This window comes from Lotus japonicus, chromosome 1 (genome assembly GCF_012489685.1).
Source record: "Lotus japonicus ecotype B-129 chromosome 1, LjGifu_v1.2".
NCBI classification, from domain to species: Eukaryota; Viridiplantae; Streptophyta; class Magnoliopsida; order Fabales; family Fabaceae; genus Lotus; species Lotus japonicus.
In genome coordinates this window covers 116,226,237-116,240,133 of record NC_080041.1, presented here as the reverse complement: position 1 = coordinate 116,240,133, position 13,897 = coordinate 116,226,237, and the positions used below count along the sequence as shown (strand labels likewise).

The 13,897-nt window shown below is 35.6% G+C and overlaps 3 protein-coding genes and 1 long non-coding RNA gene across 4 annotated transcripts; 1 reads left to right on the top strand and 3 right to left on the bottom strand.

The window, feature by feature from the left end:
- Nucleotides 1–14: 14 nt before the first annotated feature.
- Nucleotides 15–1,082, bottom strand: LOC130720904 (F-box protein CPR1-like). Its single transcript, XM_057571611.1, has 2 exons — nucleotides 688–1,082; nucleotides 15–144 (listed from the first exon to the last, which is right to left on the bottom strand). Exons 1-2 carry the CDS (start codon nucleotides 1,080–1,082, stop codon nucleotides 15–17), a joined length of 525 nt encoding a protein of 174 aa, XP_057427594.1.
- A 756-nt stretch (nucleotides 1,083–1,838) lies between these two features.
- Nucleotides 1,839–2,441, bottom strand: LOC130720896 (F-box/kelch-repeat protein At3g23880-like). Its single transcript, XM_057571605.1, has one exon. It carries the CDS (start codon nucleotides 2,439–2,441, stop codon nucleotides 1,839–1,841), a length of 603 nt encoding a protein of 200 aa, XP_057427588.1.
- Nucleotides 2,442–9,775: 7,334 nt separating this feature from the next.
- LOC130729625 (uncharacterized) lies at nucleotides 9,776–10,878 on the top strand. Its single transcript, XR_009016064.1, has 3 exons — nucleotides 9,776–9,826; nucleotides 10,373–10,518; nucleotides 10,604–10,878. It is a non-coding gene; the product is annotated as an uncharacterized LOC130729625 (long non-coding RNA).
- A 2,226-nt stretch (nucleotides 10,879–13,104) lies between these two features.
- LOC130720888 (F-box/kelch-repeat protein At3g06240-like) lies at nucleotides 13,105–13,897 on the bottom strand. The gene is made up of 2 exons (XM_057571595.1): nucleotides 13,844–13,897; nucleotides 13,105–13,752 (listed from the first exon to the last, which is right to left on the bottom strand). Exons 1-2 carry the CDS (start codon nucleotides 13,895–13,897, stop codon nucleotides 13,105–13,107), a joined length of 702 nt encoding a protein of 233 aa, XP_057427578.1.

The window sequence follows — 13,897 nt, the reverse complement described above, 5'->3', positions numbered from 1 at the left end:
ATAACAATGATAGTTCATAAGCGTAGTGACTCTGGTGGAATATCTTTCTTAACAATGGAATTTGAGAAAACAAAATTCAATGCTCTAATCAAAACATGGAAATCTGGTTGTTTGGATGAATTGTCTTTGAAACATATAGGAAGCCTGAAACCATAATAGTTATTCACTTATTAGTATACCCAACATGGAAATCTTGGTCTGGAGGTTTGGGAAAAAGTTTCAAAAAAAGTTCCTCTATTAAAGATGAACCCATGCAATTAAAATTACCTGCATCAAAGATCCTAGTTACCACAACTTTTTGAATAGTTAGAAGAAGCTTATATGCAATAATTCATCATTCAATTCTACCTAGCAGCTACATTATCTACTTCATGCCATGCAAAAAATTCAAAACTACGAATTGAAATATTAGAACTTGTAAGTATTATGACAACATCACAAATATAACATTCACTAACATTGCAACATGCAAGATATTTAAAATATTCACCAAATTTAGGGACTTTGTAATGTCAATAAAGTACGGGTAAAATATTGACTGGAAATCTATGGGTCTTTGAAATTGGCATCCAAGAGCTCATTTTCTCTCTTATTCTTGTCCATGTTCTTCGTCTTGACAAGGAGAAACCAGACTCTGAACATAACTAGTAGCCTCCAACCAAAATTCTTGGTTAGGATTTGGAATACTCTACATTATCATCTGTTATATTATACTTGATAAACTCCAAGTCCTCAGTTAGTGCGAGCAAAAGGATGTTGCCATCTTCAGACAAGAACATCGGCAGAGGCCTAAACAAAAATCCTTCACATTCAAGATTCTCATAACTGAAACTCATCCACTGAGTCCAAGACTCTCGTACTCCATACTCTCTCATTTTCCACACAACAAAATGGGTTCTATTGCGGTCATGAAAAAGGCACATGTGATTTCCTAGAATCCCGAGATCTGGCTGAAAATGAGGCACCTCAGTAACACCCTCAGGAAGTAACATATACGTATACTTCTCCGTACTCATGTCAAGGGAAGCAATAACTAGCTGATCGAGAGTAACATTGTCCCATTGGTATTGGGGACCCTTCATATTTTTAAGAGCTAACCAGTTAACACAACCACACACAAATTTTCCCGCGATTTGGTGTAGCATAAGAGGGGAACAAGGGTCACACAAAATTTTTCTCCAACAAATATTATTCATGCAAGAAATTCTTGTCATAATTTTCTGCTCAGTACAATCCCAATGCACCACCACCACCTAGCAAAGAGTAAAAACTAAATTTAACCACAAAGGATCATACTTTTGAGATGTATTATGAAAATTACACAGTTTACATTAGTCAAATTAAATTGACTAATTTCTTCTTAAATCCATCTTTATAGCTCATTATCTAATTATCCTCTAAGGTAATTAAAAGTAGGGATCGACTTGATCCCAAAATTACATCATTTTCACAATAATGACTAACTTAATCGGTAAAATTATCCTTGATGTTAGGAATAGTAAATTTGATTGCTTGAGTAAGTTAATCAAAATTTTATTTTAGTTTTAAATTGTTGTCTACAAGGTGGACGTTTTCTGGCCAGATCTTAAGTTTTCAAATGATATTTCATTTTTTGTCCCATCGATGAAATTCAACCATGGACACTATTTTGGAACATGAGATCTTGATCATTTAGAGGCCATCATGAGTGTAATTATTGTAGATATGGTCATATGTATCATCAGTTTTTCAAAATATGAAGGATCTAGATACAACCACTAATGTAACAACACTAACTTAAAACATTGGTTGTAGTTCATCACATATCTCTAGAAACAAGTTAACTTCAAATTAAGCTATCATATACTATTATAAATTCTCAAATAATTATCTTCAAAAGGGCTGGACTTTAAATTTTTACTCACCTTGTATGTATCATGTGAATTATCATAGCCGAACCCCAAATTCGTCTTACCCCGCGGAGCATCCATTGAAGTTCGCATGCTCGGATGAAAGGTTGGTGACTTCTTAGACATCAAGTGTGTGGCCGAATTCCAAAGTTGAACCCAAATTTCTTCAATTGGGTCAACATCATAATAGTTTCCCACACAAACCAATCCATTACAAGAGCCAATTATCAAATGATTTCCTTTCAAATGGTAGCCCCCTTCAACATCGATCACAGACGACGGATCCTCCGTCAAGCAACGCACAGAGCATGGAACAACCCAACTGTCTTGCTTTTCAATTTCATAGGGCTCGTCTTCTATAGCGAGGAGAATGTGTGTGTTTTTGGGAGATCTATTGAGGTGCAGTTTCACGAATGACGGATCATGGAGGATAAGTGATTTCCATGATTTACAAACGATCACGAACTGCATTAGGGTTTTCACGGGTAGTCGTGACAAAATTTCCATTTCGAGTTCGAAAGGGAGAATCGGATCTTCACGAGGTTTTTTCATGATTGGGGGAAGGAAACCAATTGAGCCTATGAACACGACCCACAAAATATCAAATAACCTACAAATCTGAAACTCTTATGCCCCTTTTGGGTACTCAAACATTGTGACTTTTTTATCCACACTTTTTCCTTCATCATTAAAATAATATTTTATTTAGTAAACTTAATTAATATAAATATGAGACAAGGGCACGTGTCTAATTAAATATTTATATAAATTTAAAATAAAATTTAAGTAATTTCAATATAACAATTTTTTTTATTGACCGTTTTAAGTTTGTAAATTGTAAAATATTTGCACTTTAATTTTATATTAGGCTTAATACATCAGAAGACTCCTGAAATTGTAAAGGGAATCAATTCCAGGGCCTGTAAAATTTTCGCATCAAATTGGATCCCTAAGAATTTTCTTTTAATTCAATTAAGGCCAAAGTGTGTCTGATGCTGAAGTGGCTTCAATTTTAGCCTACTCAGCTTTTCCACGTGGCATTTTAAAATTTTTTTAATTGAAAAAATTCTAGAACTTAATTTTTTAAATCCAACTCATATATTATAGCATAAATAAAAAATAAAAAACTTAATAAAATCTCTAATGTAAATAAAAACCTAAATCTAATTAAAAAAACCTAATCTAATCTTAATTTGTATCTTAATCCTCTAATACAAAAAAACTTTAATTACTAAATTAAATTAAATCACTAATAAACTAATTCCTAATTAAATCCTTCACCCATCTTCTTCATCATCCATTCTTCATCTCCAGATCTGTAGGTTACCCTTTCAGTCCTAAGAAATTTCATCTTCTCCATCAACCTCCATCGTACCACTATCTTCTTCCCTCTCACCACCGCCGCCGCCGCCATAGCCACCACCAACGTCAGACCTACATCATCCTCCCCCTACCGCACCTTCTTCACCATACCCAAACCACCAGATACAGATCTAAATCCTCCTCCCCTCCCTCACCTCATACTCCTCCTCAACTACTCTAGGTCCATCTCCGCTGGCCTTTGTCTCCCTCTCGATCTGGATCTCGTTTTGATGGTCCCTTCATCTTCATCTTTCAGATCGGAGGGTGGGGGTTGATTTGTGGTTGTGGGTTGCGGTGGGGATGGGTTGAGGTTGGTGTGGTTTGCTGGTGTGAGTTCGGTGGGGGTGCTTCTGGGCTGCACAAAAAGGAAGGATTTTGAGAAGTGGGTGTAGCTAAATTCTGGATTTTGAGATTGTTTGGGTTAATGGGTCATTGAAGATCTTGCCTTTTTGTAGATTTGGTACTGAGGTGAGGAAAGTGCAGCGGAGTCATCAATGCTTCTTTGCGCCATTCCTTCACTCCTTATTTTCCTTTTTGACAATTTAGCCAAAGCTGGATGCAACAGGTTTGATGTTTTATGGGTTTTTTTTGGAGAATATATCAGGTTGATGACTACTGTGTGATTGTGGTTGAAAACTGGCTTTTAATGGTGTTTTGAGGTTCTGGATTGCTTTATGCTTCTGCCTTGTTGAACTTGCTGGTTCTGTAGTTGTGAGAAGGTGTTACGGTTTGCTCCCCTACTGCTATTTTGGTTGCTCTCTTTGAAAGAGTGGCTAAGTTGTGTTTTGAATGGTTTCATGTTCTGGTTTTGCTGTTCTGGGTCCTTCTTGATGATTGCAGATTCTGGTTTCATGTTAAGGGATTTTATTTAACTTAGGGATTTATTAAGTTTTTTAATTTTTTTCTACTTAAATAAATGAGTTGGAATTAAAAAAATAAAGTTTTATAATTTTTTAATTAAAAAATAATTATAAAAGCCACGTGTAATTGATGACTAGGACAAAATTGAGGTCTGGCAGCATTTGACCTTAATTGAATTAAAAAAAAATTTCTTAGGGACCCAATTTGAAGCGAAAATTTTCCAGGCCCTGTAATTGATTCCCTTTACAAATTCAGGGGCCTTCTGATGTATTAAGCCTTTATATTAATATTAATCCTTAAATTTTATTTGAAATTTATTAATCCTTAACCTAAAAGTTAAAGATAGTGGTTTTATTATTAAATATGTTATTATTGTGGAAAAAACGTCCCAACATCCTTTTTCCCCACAACTATATAAATGTTAAATAATTTTTTTAATTTTATTAAAAAATTTTTAAAAAATTGGTTACAAAGGAGAGGCAAAGCCCCAAAGCAAGAAAGACAAAAACTAAGGGGGTCAAAACCCAACATGGGGAGACAAAGCGGGATCAACGTCTCGTTGCATAAGCGAATGACACTCACCAAAGGGAGAATCAAAAGTGTGGGAACCAAAAGGTAAGGATAAGCCAACCTTGGCTAGATAGTCCGCCAATCAATTCGAGCCTCAAGGTGCATGACAGATAGTAGTCGTTCCATGAACTGAAGCCAGTTGACTAATGGACTAAGCAATTTGCCCATACTGGTGGGAAGAGGAGTCCCGGCTATTAAGTAAATTTACTACCTCTTGAGAATCACTCGGGAAGAGACAAGCTAATGACTAATTCCATTGCAGTCTGCACTTCAAGGAGCTCCACCAGGAATGCATTTGATATATTCATAGTACCCAGGTTACGAGTAAAGCCCATCTTCCACATCCCAGCCGCATCACAGATCGCACCACCGCAACTAGCTAAATTCTCTGCTGTCAAAGCTCCATCGACATTAAATTTAACCCAACCTTCTGGAGGCTTAGTCCAGTGCTGCACCCTACCTTGGCTACGGCCTCCAGAGAATTAATTTGCACACTGACCCTGCAACGATAGCAACGACGGGCCTAAGGTCACCTCAGAGACGGATTCTTCAATACCCAGGGCTCGCATATAGCCCCAAATACGCGAGGAACTATGAGGAGGGCCACTGTATACCACATCGTTCCTCGCGCGCCAAATTGCAGAGACTGCTAATGAGAAAAACCTGTGCCAATCTATCCTAGAGTACACCATGAAGGAATCATAGATATTTGATAAGTGCCAATTTTACCATGTTTGCTAGTATGTTTTAGGCACTTATCTTATGAAATTATTTGAAAAAGCTTGTAGATTAACTCTCTTCATGTTTAGAACTTATAAATTTGTCAAAATTGAACTTAGATTGATTTTAATTTAATGTATATTTTAGTTCAGATCTAATTGCAGGGTCAAAGATCTGGAATGAATATGGATTTTCTGGAATATCCTTAGTTTCCCCGCTCAGCCCATTAATTTTCCCGCTCAGCCCTCAAAGCTCATAACCCTAACTACCCAGGGTTGAGCGCCCAACTTGAGGAGCTGAGCCCTCAAAGTCCAGATTTCTGACTACCCAAGGTTGAGCAACCAAAAGGAGGGGCTGAGCGTCCCATGCACAAAAGAAGGAAACCCAAGTCTGAAGTAACTAGGAGCTGAGCGCCCGGTTCAGGGGGCTGAGCGCCCTGTTCGTAAAAACAGTATAAAAAAGGCGGCTTCAGCAGACAGAAAGGGATCCGGAGTGAGAAATTCAGATTGAGACATAGAGAAAGATAAGAGAACTACTAGAGCTCATCCCAAGATGAAAAGGAAGGAGTTTTGAGGCCGGTTGATCGTCTGTTGAGCTGGAGACACGCCGAGGACGCCGCACCGCCGCCGATCATCATCTTCTTCATTGTTTTTCTTTGTAAGCTTTTGAGCATCCATGAAAATGGATAGCTAAGCTCTTTTTGTTGGGATTGGTTGTAGCCTTTTGGCTTTGTGCACTCACTTTAATATATATATATATATATATATATATATATATATATATGAATCTTTGTTTCTATTGATGGTTTTAATGATTTTACTTTGTTCTTAATGCTTGTTTTAGCTTGATCATCTAAGACATGAAAATGGATTTGATAAGTTTAGTGAGAACTAGCTAATTGAATTTGATCTAGGTGAATATCATCTAATGAATCTAAGATCTAGAGATAGGATTGGATCATTAGTCAAAATAACATCAATGCTTAATGCTTCTTGCTTTGTTAATCAATCAAGAGATTGAGGGTTGACTTAGGAAGAAGGTAATCTTCGCATAGGGAGACCGTGTATTAAGATAAGAAATTGTGTGATGGAACCAATCATAGGACAAGATTTATGTGTGAAGTCTTAGAGTGCGTAAAGTCAATCGGTAAATTCCAATTCCAACAGTTTTCTCTAATTGTTTTCAATCCGTTTAAACTTCCGCTTATTCGCTTTTACATGTGCTATTAGTTGCTTGTTAAGAACAATAGCTATCCAAGGGGAGGAAGAAAATTTCTTTTTTGAAAACTTGTCCTTTCGCGTTAGATTATCGTACCTCGGAGTTTATGCTACTTCGTGTAACCTTAGTGAGTATTGATTGCTGAGTTTCTGACTGATTTTGATGGAATTCTGTGGTTTTTGGTGGAATATTTTGGTTACCATTTTTACTGGCACATTTGGAAGGAGTGGTCCGTTGGGCTTTGGTTTTTTTATTTCAATGGGAATTGCGGGCCTTCTAGTTCTTTCTCTGATTGGAGCTCAAGTTGCTGGAAGGATTATTTGGAACTGGGTCGGGGTTTCATATCTTCTTGTAAACTTTCTTGGGATTTCCTTTTTCATTATAAATTGGGTACTCTTTTTCCTTACTAGGTTTTCCCAAGGGGGTTTTATCCTAGTAAGGTTTTAATGAGGCCCCTTTTATAATGTCTTTTCTCAAGAAGGTTGTGGGTGGGTAGAGTTGTCACTATTAGGCTCTGTGTCTTGTACATATTCTTCTTGCTGTTTTTGTTTTCTTCTTTGTATTGGGTTGAAGTACCCCTTGTACTTCTATTCAATATATTTTTATTGCCTATAAAAAAAAAAGAACAATCTCTAAACAAAAATTGTGAATCTATTGCTTAAGCGATTTTGCTAAAGAACGGCGTTGTATTTCCAATTCTCTGTGGATACGATATAACCGTTTGCTATACTACAGTTGAATCTTGAAAGGGATTCAAGAGTAAAGTGGTAAAAACCTTTGAACAATATTTCCCGCCGACCTGTGACTCCAGTCACAAGAGAAGAAGGAAGAGTCCCCTCCTCCCGCCAAAGCTGACAGCCAGAAAGGTCGAACCGCGCTGCAATCCTTAAAAAGATGGAGTAACTATTCTGCAGAGGAGCGACACAGCGGGCATAAGTCAGAAGAGGTCATGTGACGGCGAAGGCGCACATCATTAGTCAGCACTCCATTGTTCAGTAACTTCCACATGAAGACCCTGACACGTTTAGGGCCCTGGATCTTCCACACCAACTTCCATAATCCTTCATTATGGCGTTGGAGTGAACTCTCTGACACCAATTCGTAGGTTGTCTTTGTTGTGAAATTACCCGTAGGGTTCTGAGCCCACTTAACTTCATCATTGGGGTGATGGTTAAAGGAGGTTTTATCACAAAAAATCTCCTGCAAGAACATGTTAGGTAAAAGGTTAGAAAATAAGAAAGCTTTCCAAAAGATGAAGGGTATCCTGAGGAATAGGATACAACGCTACATCCTGTAATTTGTGGCCCGAGGCCAGCCAAGAATCGGTCCAGAAACCAACAGAAGAACCCGCTCCCACCTTCCATCTACAACCCTTTAAGAGAGTGTCCCAAGTAGTTCTAATACCGTGCCAGGCCAGGAATTCACGGTTGCGCCTCTTCACCACAAGGATCGTAGAAGTACCACAACCGTACTTCCCTCTCAGGAAACCCAAAGAGAAGAGGGCTGGTGGATTAAACCCCTCCCTAGTTTCATGATCAGAGCCCGATTAAAATCTGAAGTTTAACTGAATCCCAAACCACCTTGGGCTTTCAAATTACAAATAGTCTCCCACTTGACTTGGTGAATTTTCTAAGAACCAGATTCAGCGCCCCAAACAAAATCCCTCTGAACTTTATCTAACTTGTCACAAACTCCTTTTGGTAAAAGCATCGTCTGCATACAGTATGAAGGTAACGCGGAGATCATCTAATATGAGTCCGGGAATTCCATGTGACACAATTAATTAGTTTTAATTTAGACAATTTTTAATTAGTTCATAACCTTCCCACCAGCCCTTTTCTCTATATTTAAATATAATCCTTTGATTTTTCAAATAAACTAACAATACTCATTAAAAAATGCGCACTTCACATAATTAGTTTGAAGGTATTTGCATTTGATTTTGCAAATTCTCGATCGAAGTTTATGTCATTTGGCTGGTACATACACCTAGGGCTAAGGGTTGGATACTGATGTACTAGCTTAGAATGCCTAAATATTTAAGAACTTGATCTTTAATTTTGTAAGTATTTCCTCTTTGATTCCATCTCTCTTTATATGCAGTTAATCTTCATAGTACTTCAAATGTAGTTTACAAAAGTATTTTGCAATGTTATCTAAATAAGTTCTTTTTACAGTAAATGTGGAACAACAAAAACAACTGTAAGTTTCGTCGTTTATATACTTATTGTATTAGAATTTTCAATTGAAGTAATTAACTCTAAAAAACAATGAACTAACAATTATTTATCCCTATTTATTTACCTTTATTACGGGAAATTTGTCATGACAACAATTATTCTTAATTTTATCTTCAATGTAACTATTTCTCTTTTTTTTTTTTGTTACAATGGGAAAACACAATGTAACTATTTCAGCTACAAAAATAAATAAAAATATTATCATTGTCTATTATTAGCTCATATATGGTACCTCAACTCTATGCAATAAACTATTAAATATTATAAAAAATTCACCAATGCAGCATTTAGGTAAACAAGGAAAACAAACAAACAAACAAAAATAACAATGCTTAAAAATAAACAAAAACAAACACATTCATTACAAAAAAAAACTTGTAAATTTATGATCTCTTATATCTAAACTTACTATTTTTCTTTTAATCAATTTTTTAAAAAAAAAATAACACAGATTTATAGAAAATGCAAACAACAAAATAATGAATATCGCACGAGTTACAATACTAGATCTATATAGAAAACTAACCCCTGACATAGCCCATGTATCATCTCTTGTATCATTGAAGTCAATGTATTTTATCAACTCGAACATAAATACAAACACACACTTACTATTCCCTTTAACCTATTGTTTCCATCTGTTAAGGACAGCACTTTTTTTGAGAGTTGTGGTGTAGCTGACCTTATCACAGCTTGTGGTAAGGACACTGATTTACTTCATCCTATTTTTCATTGGTTATCTTTGTCTCATTAAAACCATATTTGTCTGTGACAGCCGGTGGAAGAAATAGGAAAGTTGCTGAGGCTTATGCAAAATATGGGGGAAAAGGTTTGTTTTTCTTCTTTTAATCCATACTACAAAAAATTGCAAGCAATAGCTCTTCGTTAAATCAGATTTATATGCTTCTTTTCTATAGGTCTTTCGATGAACTTGAAGCAGCCATGCTTAAAGGCCAGAAATTGCAGGTACATACATGATAGGCTCAGTTTTGAATGTGTATATTTCTAAAGTTCTGATAAATACGAAGAGTGGCAAAGAAGAAATTATACATCTATCAGCTAAATTTTGCATACTCAAAACTCATTTCAAAATATCCATGAGAATTATTAAGCTCTTCCAAAACAAAAAGAAACATAAAGAATACTAGTAGAGTACTAGAATGATTCATGCATAAGACGTTGACCAAACAAATTCTTCAAGAATCAGTATTAGAGCATGTTTGGGAAGCAGAATCAATTCTATAGATTCAATTCTAATTGATAAAATCACTTCTAACTAGTTGAAATGATGTTTAGGTGTACCAGTAAACTTGATTTCATGGGTCAAGAATTGGATTCACTTGCCATTGATTGTGCATTAAACAAAATCAATTATGAGATTTTACAACTGGATTTCATACAGTACATATAAAAACCAATTTTTTCATAAATATGTCCAAACATAAATCACATCATTTTAACTCACGATTACCACACAATTAATGATACTAATTCATGTGTCCTTGTATTAAGGGTGTCTTAACTGCAAAAGAGGTCTGTGAGGTTCTAACCACGCGTGGATGGCTAGATTTGTTTCCTCTCTTCTCAACAGTCAATGAGATCAACTCAGGTCGGCTTCCACCATCAGCCATAGTTGAATTCAGCAATCACAAATCCAGGTACTCTTAATTAAAGGCTCAGGAAATTAGTATTTCTTGGTCTTGCTGAAGAAATAAGTAGTATACATTACCATTATAATTACAGTTCCAAGCACGGAAAAAGCAAGCTTTAACTGTGCATCAATTGTTGAAGGCCATGGTGACTCAGCTTCATTCAGCATAAACTCAGAAGGTTGGTAGCTGTTCTCTTGCAGGCTAAGGAAGCTAAGTCTTATTTTGAAGTTTTTGTCAAGGCACACTTTTTCTACAAGTAACACATACAAATATACTTACCAGCCTGTTGGTTTAGGGAGTCCCTTTAGGGAGAAGTTACAAAATGCAGATTTTACGGTTACCCATAATTAAGAATGTACACTCAATGTCAATCCAAATACACTATTAATTCAAGAAAGAAGCCATTTTTCATCTCTCTATTGATTTTAGTCCATGTGGCAAAATAATTGCAAAAGAAATTGCTTGTGTTACATGACGGACCAATGACTTAGAGCCTGTTTGTTTCTTTTATAGCTCTCTTTACAATGCAATTTAACGAAAACGTTTGTCTCAATTTGAGCTAAAAAAATAAGGTTTTCATGGGACCATATTGCGACTTACCAATTGGACTTAGGATGATGTCTTTGTAGTTTTGTTGATGCACATTTTAAGACAATTTAAATGTTTTTTTTGCCATATTGCAACTTACCTTTTGCAAATTTAAATGGTGATGGTGGTTGAAGGGCGAAGTTGGGGGGAGGAGAGGTTTGAGGGAGTTGGGGAAAGGTTCTTGAGGGAGGGGGAGGTAGGGTTGGGTGGAGGTTGTGGAGGCTTGATGGTAGTTGTGGAGGTTGGATGGGGGCGGAAAGAAGGGGAAAAAGGAGCGGAAGGACAAAAAATGATTAAATATAATTCATAAGAACTAAAAATGATGTGAAAAGTCCATGTCGATTGGCCAAGTAAGGATGACGTCACTTGTCTATATTTAAATTAAAAAAAAAGGTTCAAGGATAAAACGCAATGAAAAAGATTTCTAGACACTTGTTTGGATGTGACTGTATATGTAGAGACCTTGAACATACTTAACCCTTTTTTATTTTCCACTTGTACCAACAAAGTAGGATTTATATCACAAAAGAAATAATTCATCAGAATATACAACACAAACCATGCATTCAGAACATGCATCAGAACACTTGTTGAAAACTCAATTGTAAGATAATTCTAAAGCTGTTATATTCCATAAGTTATGGTAATATCGTAATCTTCTTGAGCGTGTTGTTCTCTTGAAGAATCCATTTCAATAAAATATATTTTCTGTTGTCAAAAATAATAAATATCATAATCTTAATTTTTAAGCTTGTAAAGAGGTCTATCACAAAGGATGAAAATATTAGGCTTGAATGGATTAAAAAATTTAAATAAGGTAAGATTAGCAATTTAAACCAGTAGCTTATGAAAAGAAAATAATTTCTTTATTATCTCAATGCATGCAAGTGAACAAAAATATTCAAACATAATCAAATCGTGTCCTTCATAACATATAACCATGAGTGAAATCACACAAGAAGAAAGAGAATGACAAGATATATTCATTCAAGCATAAGACCCAAAAGTTAACTAGGTATGCATATACCAAAGGCCAACAAATCAATTCCCCAAGAAACCTTGATGTAATTCAAATGCAAGAACTTCATCCAATCAAGTCTTATAGGTTTGATTCTAATAATAACTTACTATTCCTGATACTCAATGAAAACATGTGAATAAATCACCTAAAAAGCATGAAAAGCAGCCTAAGATATTTGTTCTAAATTAAAATTCTCTTTGCACACTTAAATCACACATTATCCTCAATGTGAAGCAAGAAAAAAAATGGAAATATGAGATATAAGAGAAAGGAAATGGAACACCAGAAGGATTAGAAGATGCTTGTAGCCTCGAAATAATCTCTAAAACCTCTATATCATGGTTTGGTGGAGGTCTACAGTTAAGGGATAACTTACAATATTGAGAAATAACAATGATAATCCATAAGTGTAGTGGCTTTTGTGGAATATCTTTCTTAACAGAGAAATTTGAAAAAAACAAAAGTTCAATACTCATTTCAAAACATGAAAATCTGGTTGTTTGGATGAATTGTCTTTGGAAACATATAAGAAACCTGGAACCATAATAGTTATTCACTTAATAGTATACCCAACATGGAAATATAGGTCTCGAGGTTTGGGAAAAAGGTTTCAAAAAAAGTTCCTCTATTAAGGATGAACCCATGCAATTAAAATTATATGCATCCAAGATCTTAGTTACAACAACTTTTTAAATAATAATAAGAAGCTTATTTGCAATAATTCATCATTCAATTCTACCCCAGCAACTACATTATCCACTTCATACTGCGCAAAAAATTCAAAACTACGAATTGAAATATTAAAATTTCTAAGTATTATGACAACATCACATATATAACATTCACTACAATTGCAACATGCAAGATACTTAAAAGATTCACCAAATGTCAATAAGGTATGGATAAAATATTGACTGGAAAACTATGTGTCTTTGAAATTGGCATCCAAGAGCTCATTTTCTCTTTTATTTTTCTCCATCCTCTTAGTCTTGACAAGGAAAAACCAGACTCTGAACATAACCAATAGCCTCCAACCAAATTTCCTCGTTAGGATTTGAAATATACTCTATATTATCATCTCTTATATTATACTTGATAAACTCCAAGTCCTCATTTAGTGCGAGCAAAAGGATGTTACCATCTTCAGACAAGAACATTGGCACAGGCCTATACAAAAATCCTTCACATCGAAGATTCTCATAACTGATACTCATCCATCGAGTCCAAGATTCTCGTACTCCATACTCTCTCATTTTCCACACAACAAAATGGGTTCTATTATGGTCATGAAAAAGGCACATGTGGTTTCCTAGAACCCCGAGAACTGGCTCAAAATGAGGCACCTCGGTTACACCCTCAGGAAGTAACATATATGTATACTCCTCCGTACTCATGTCAAGGGAAGCAATTACCAGCTGCTCGAGAGTAACATTGTCCCATTGATATTCAGGACCATTCATATTTTTAAGTGCTAACCAGTTAACACAACCACCCACAAATTCTCCCAAGATTTGGTAAAGCATAAGAGGGGAACAAGGGTCACACAAAATCTTTTTGCAGCAAATATTATTAATGCAATAAATCCTTGCCATAATTTTCTGCTCTGTACAATCCCAATGCACCACCACCACCTAGCAAAGAGTTAAAATAAATTAACCCAAAGGATCATACTTTTGAGATGTATTATATATGAAAATTATGCAGTGTATTATTTTTTATTACCTTAGTCAAATTAAATTGACTATTTTGTGCCTTAAATTCATCTCTATTGCTCAT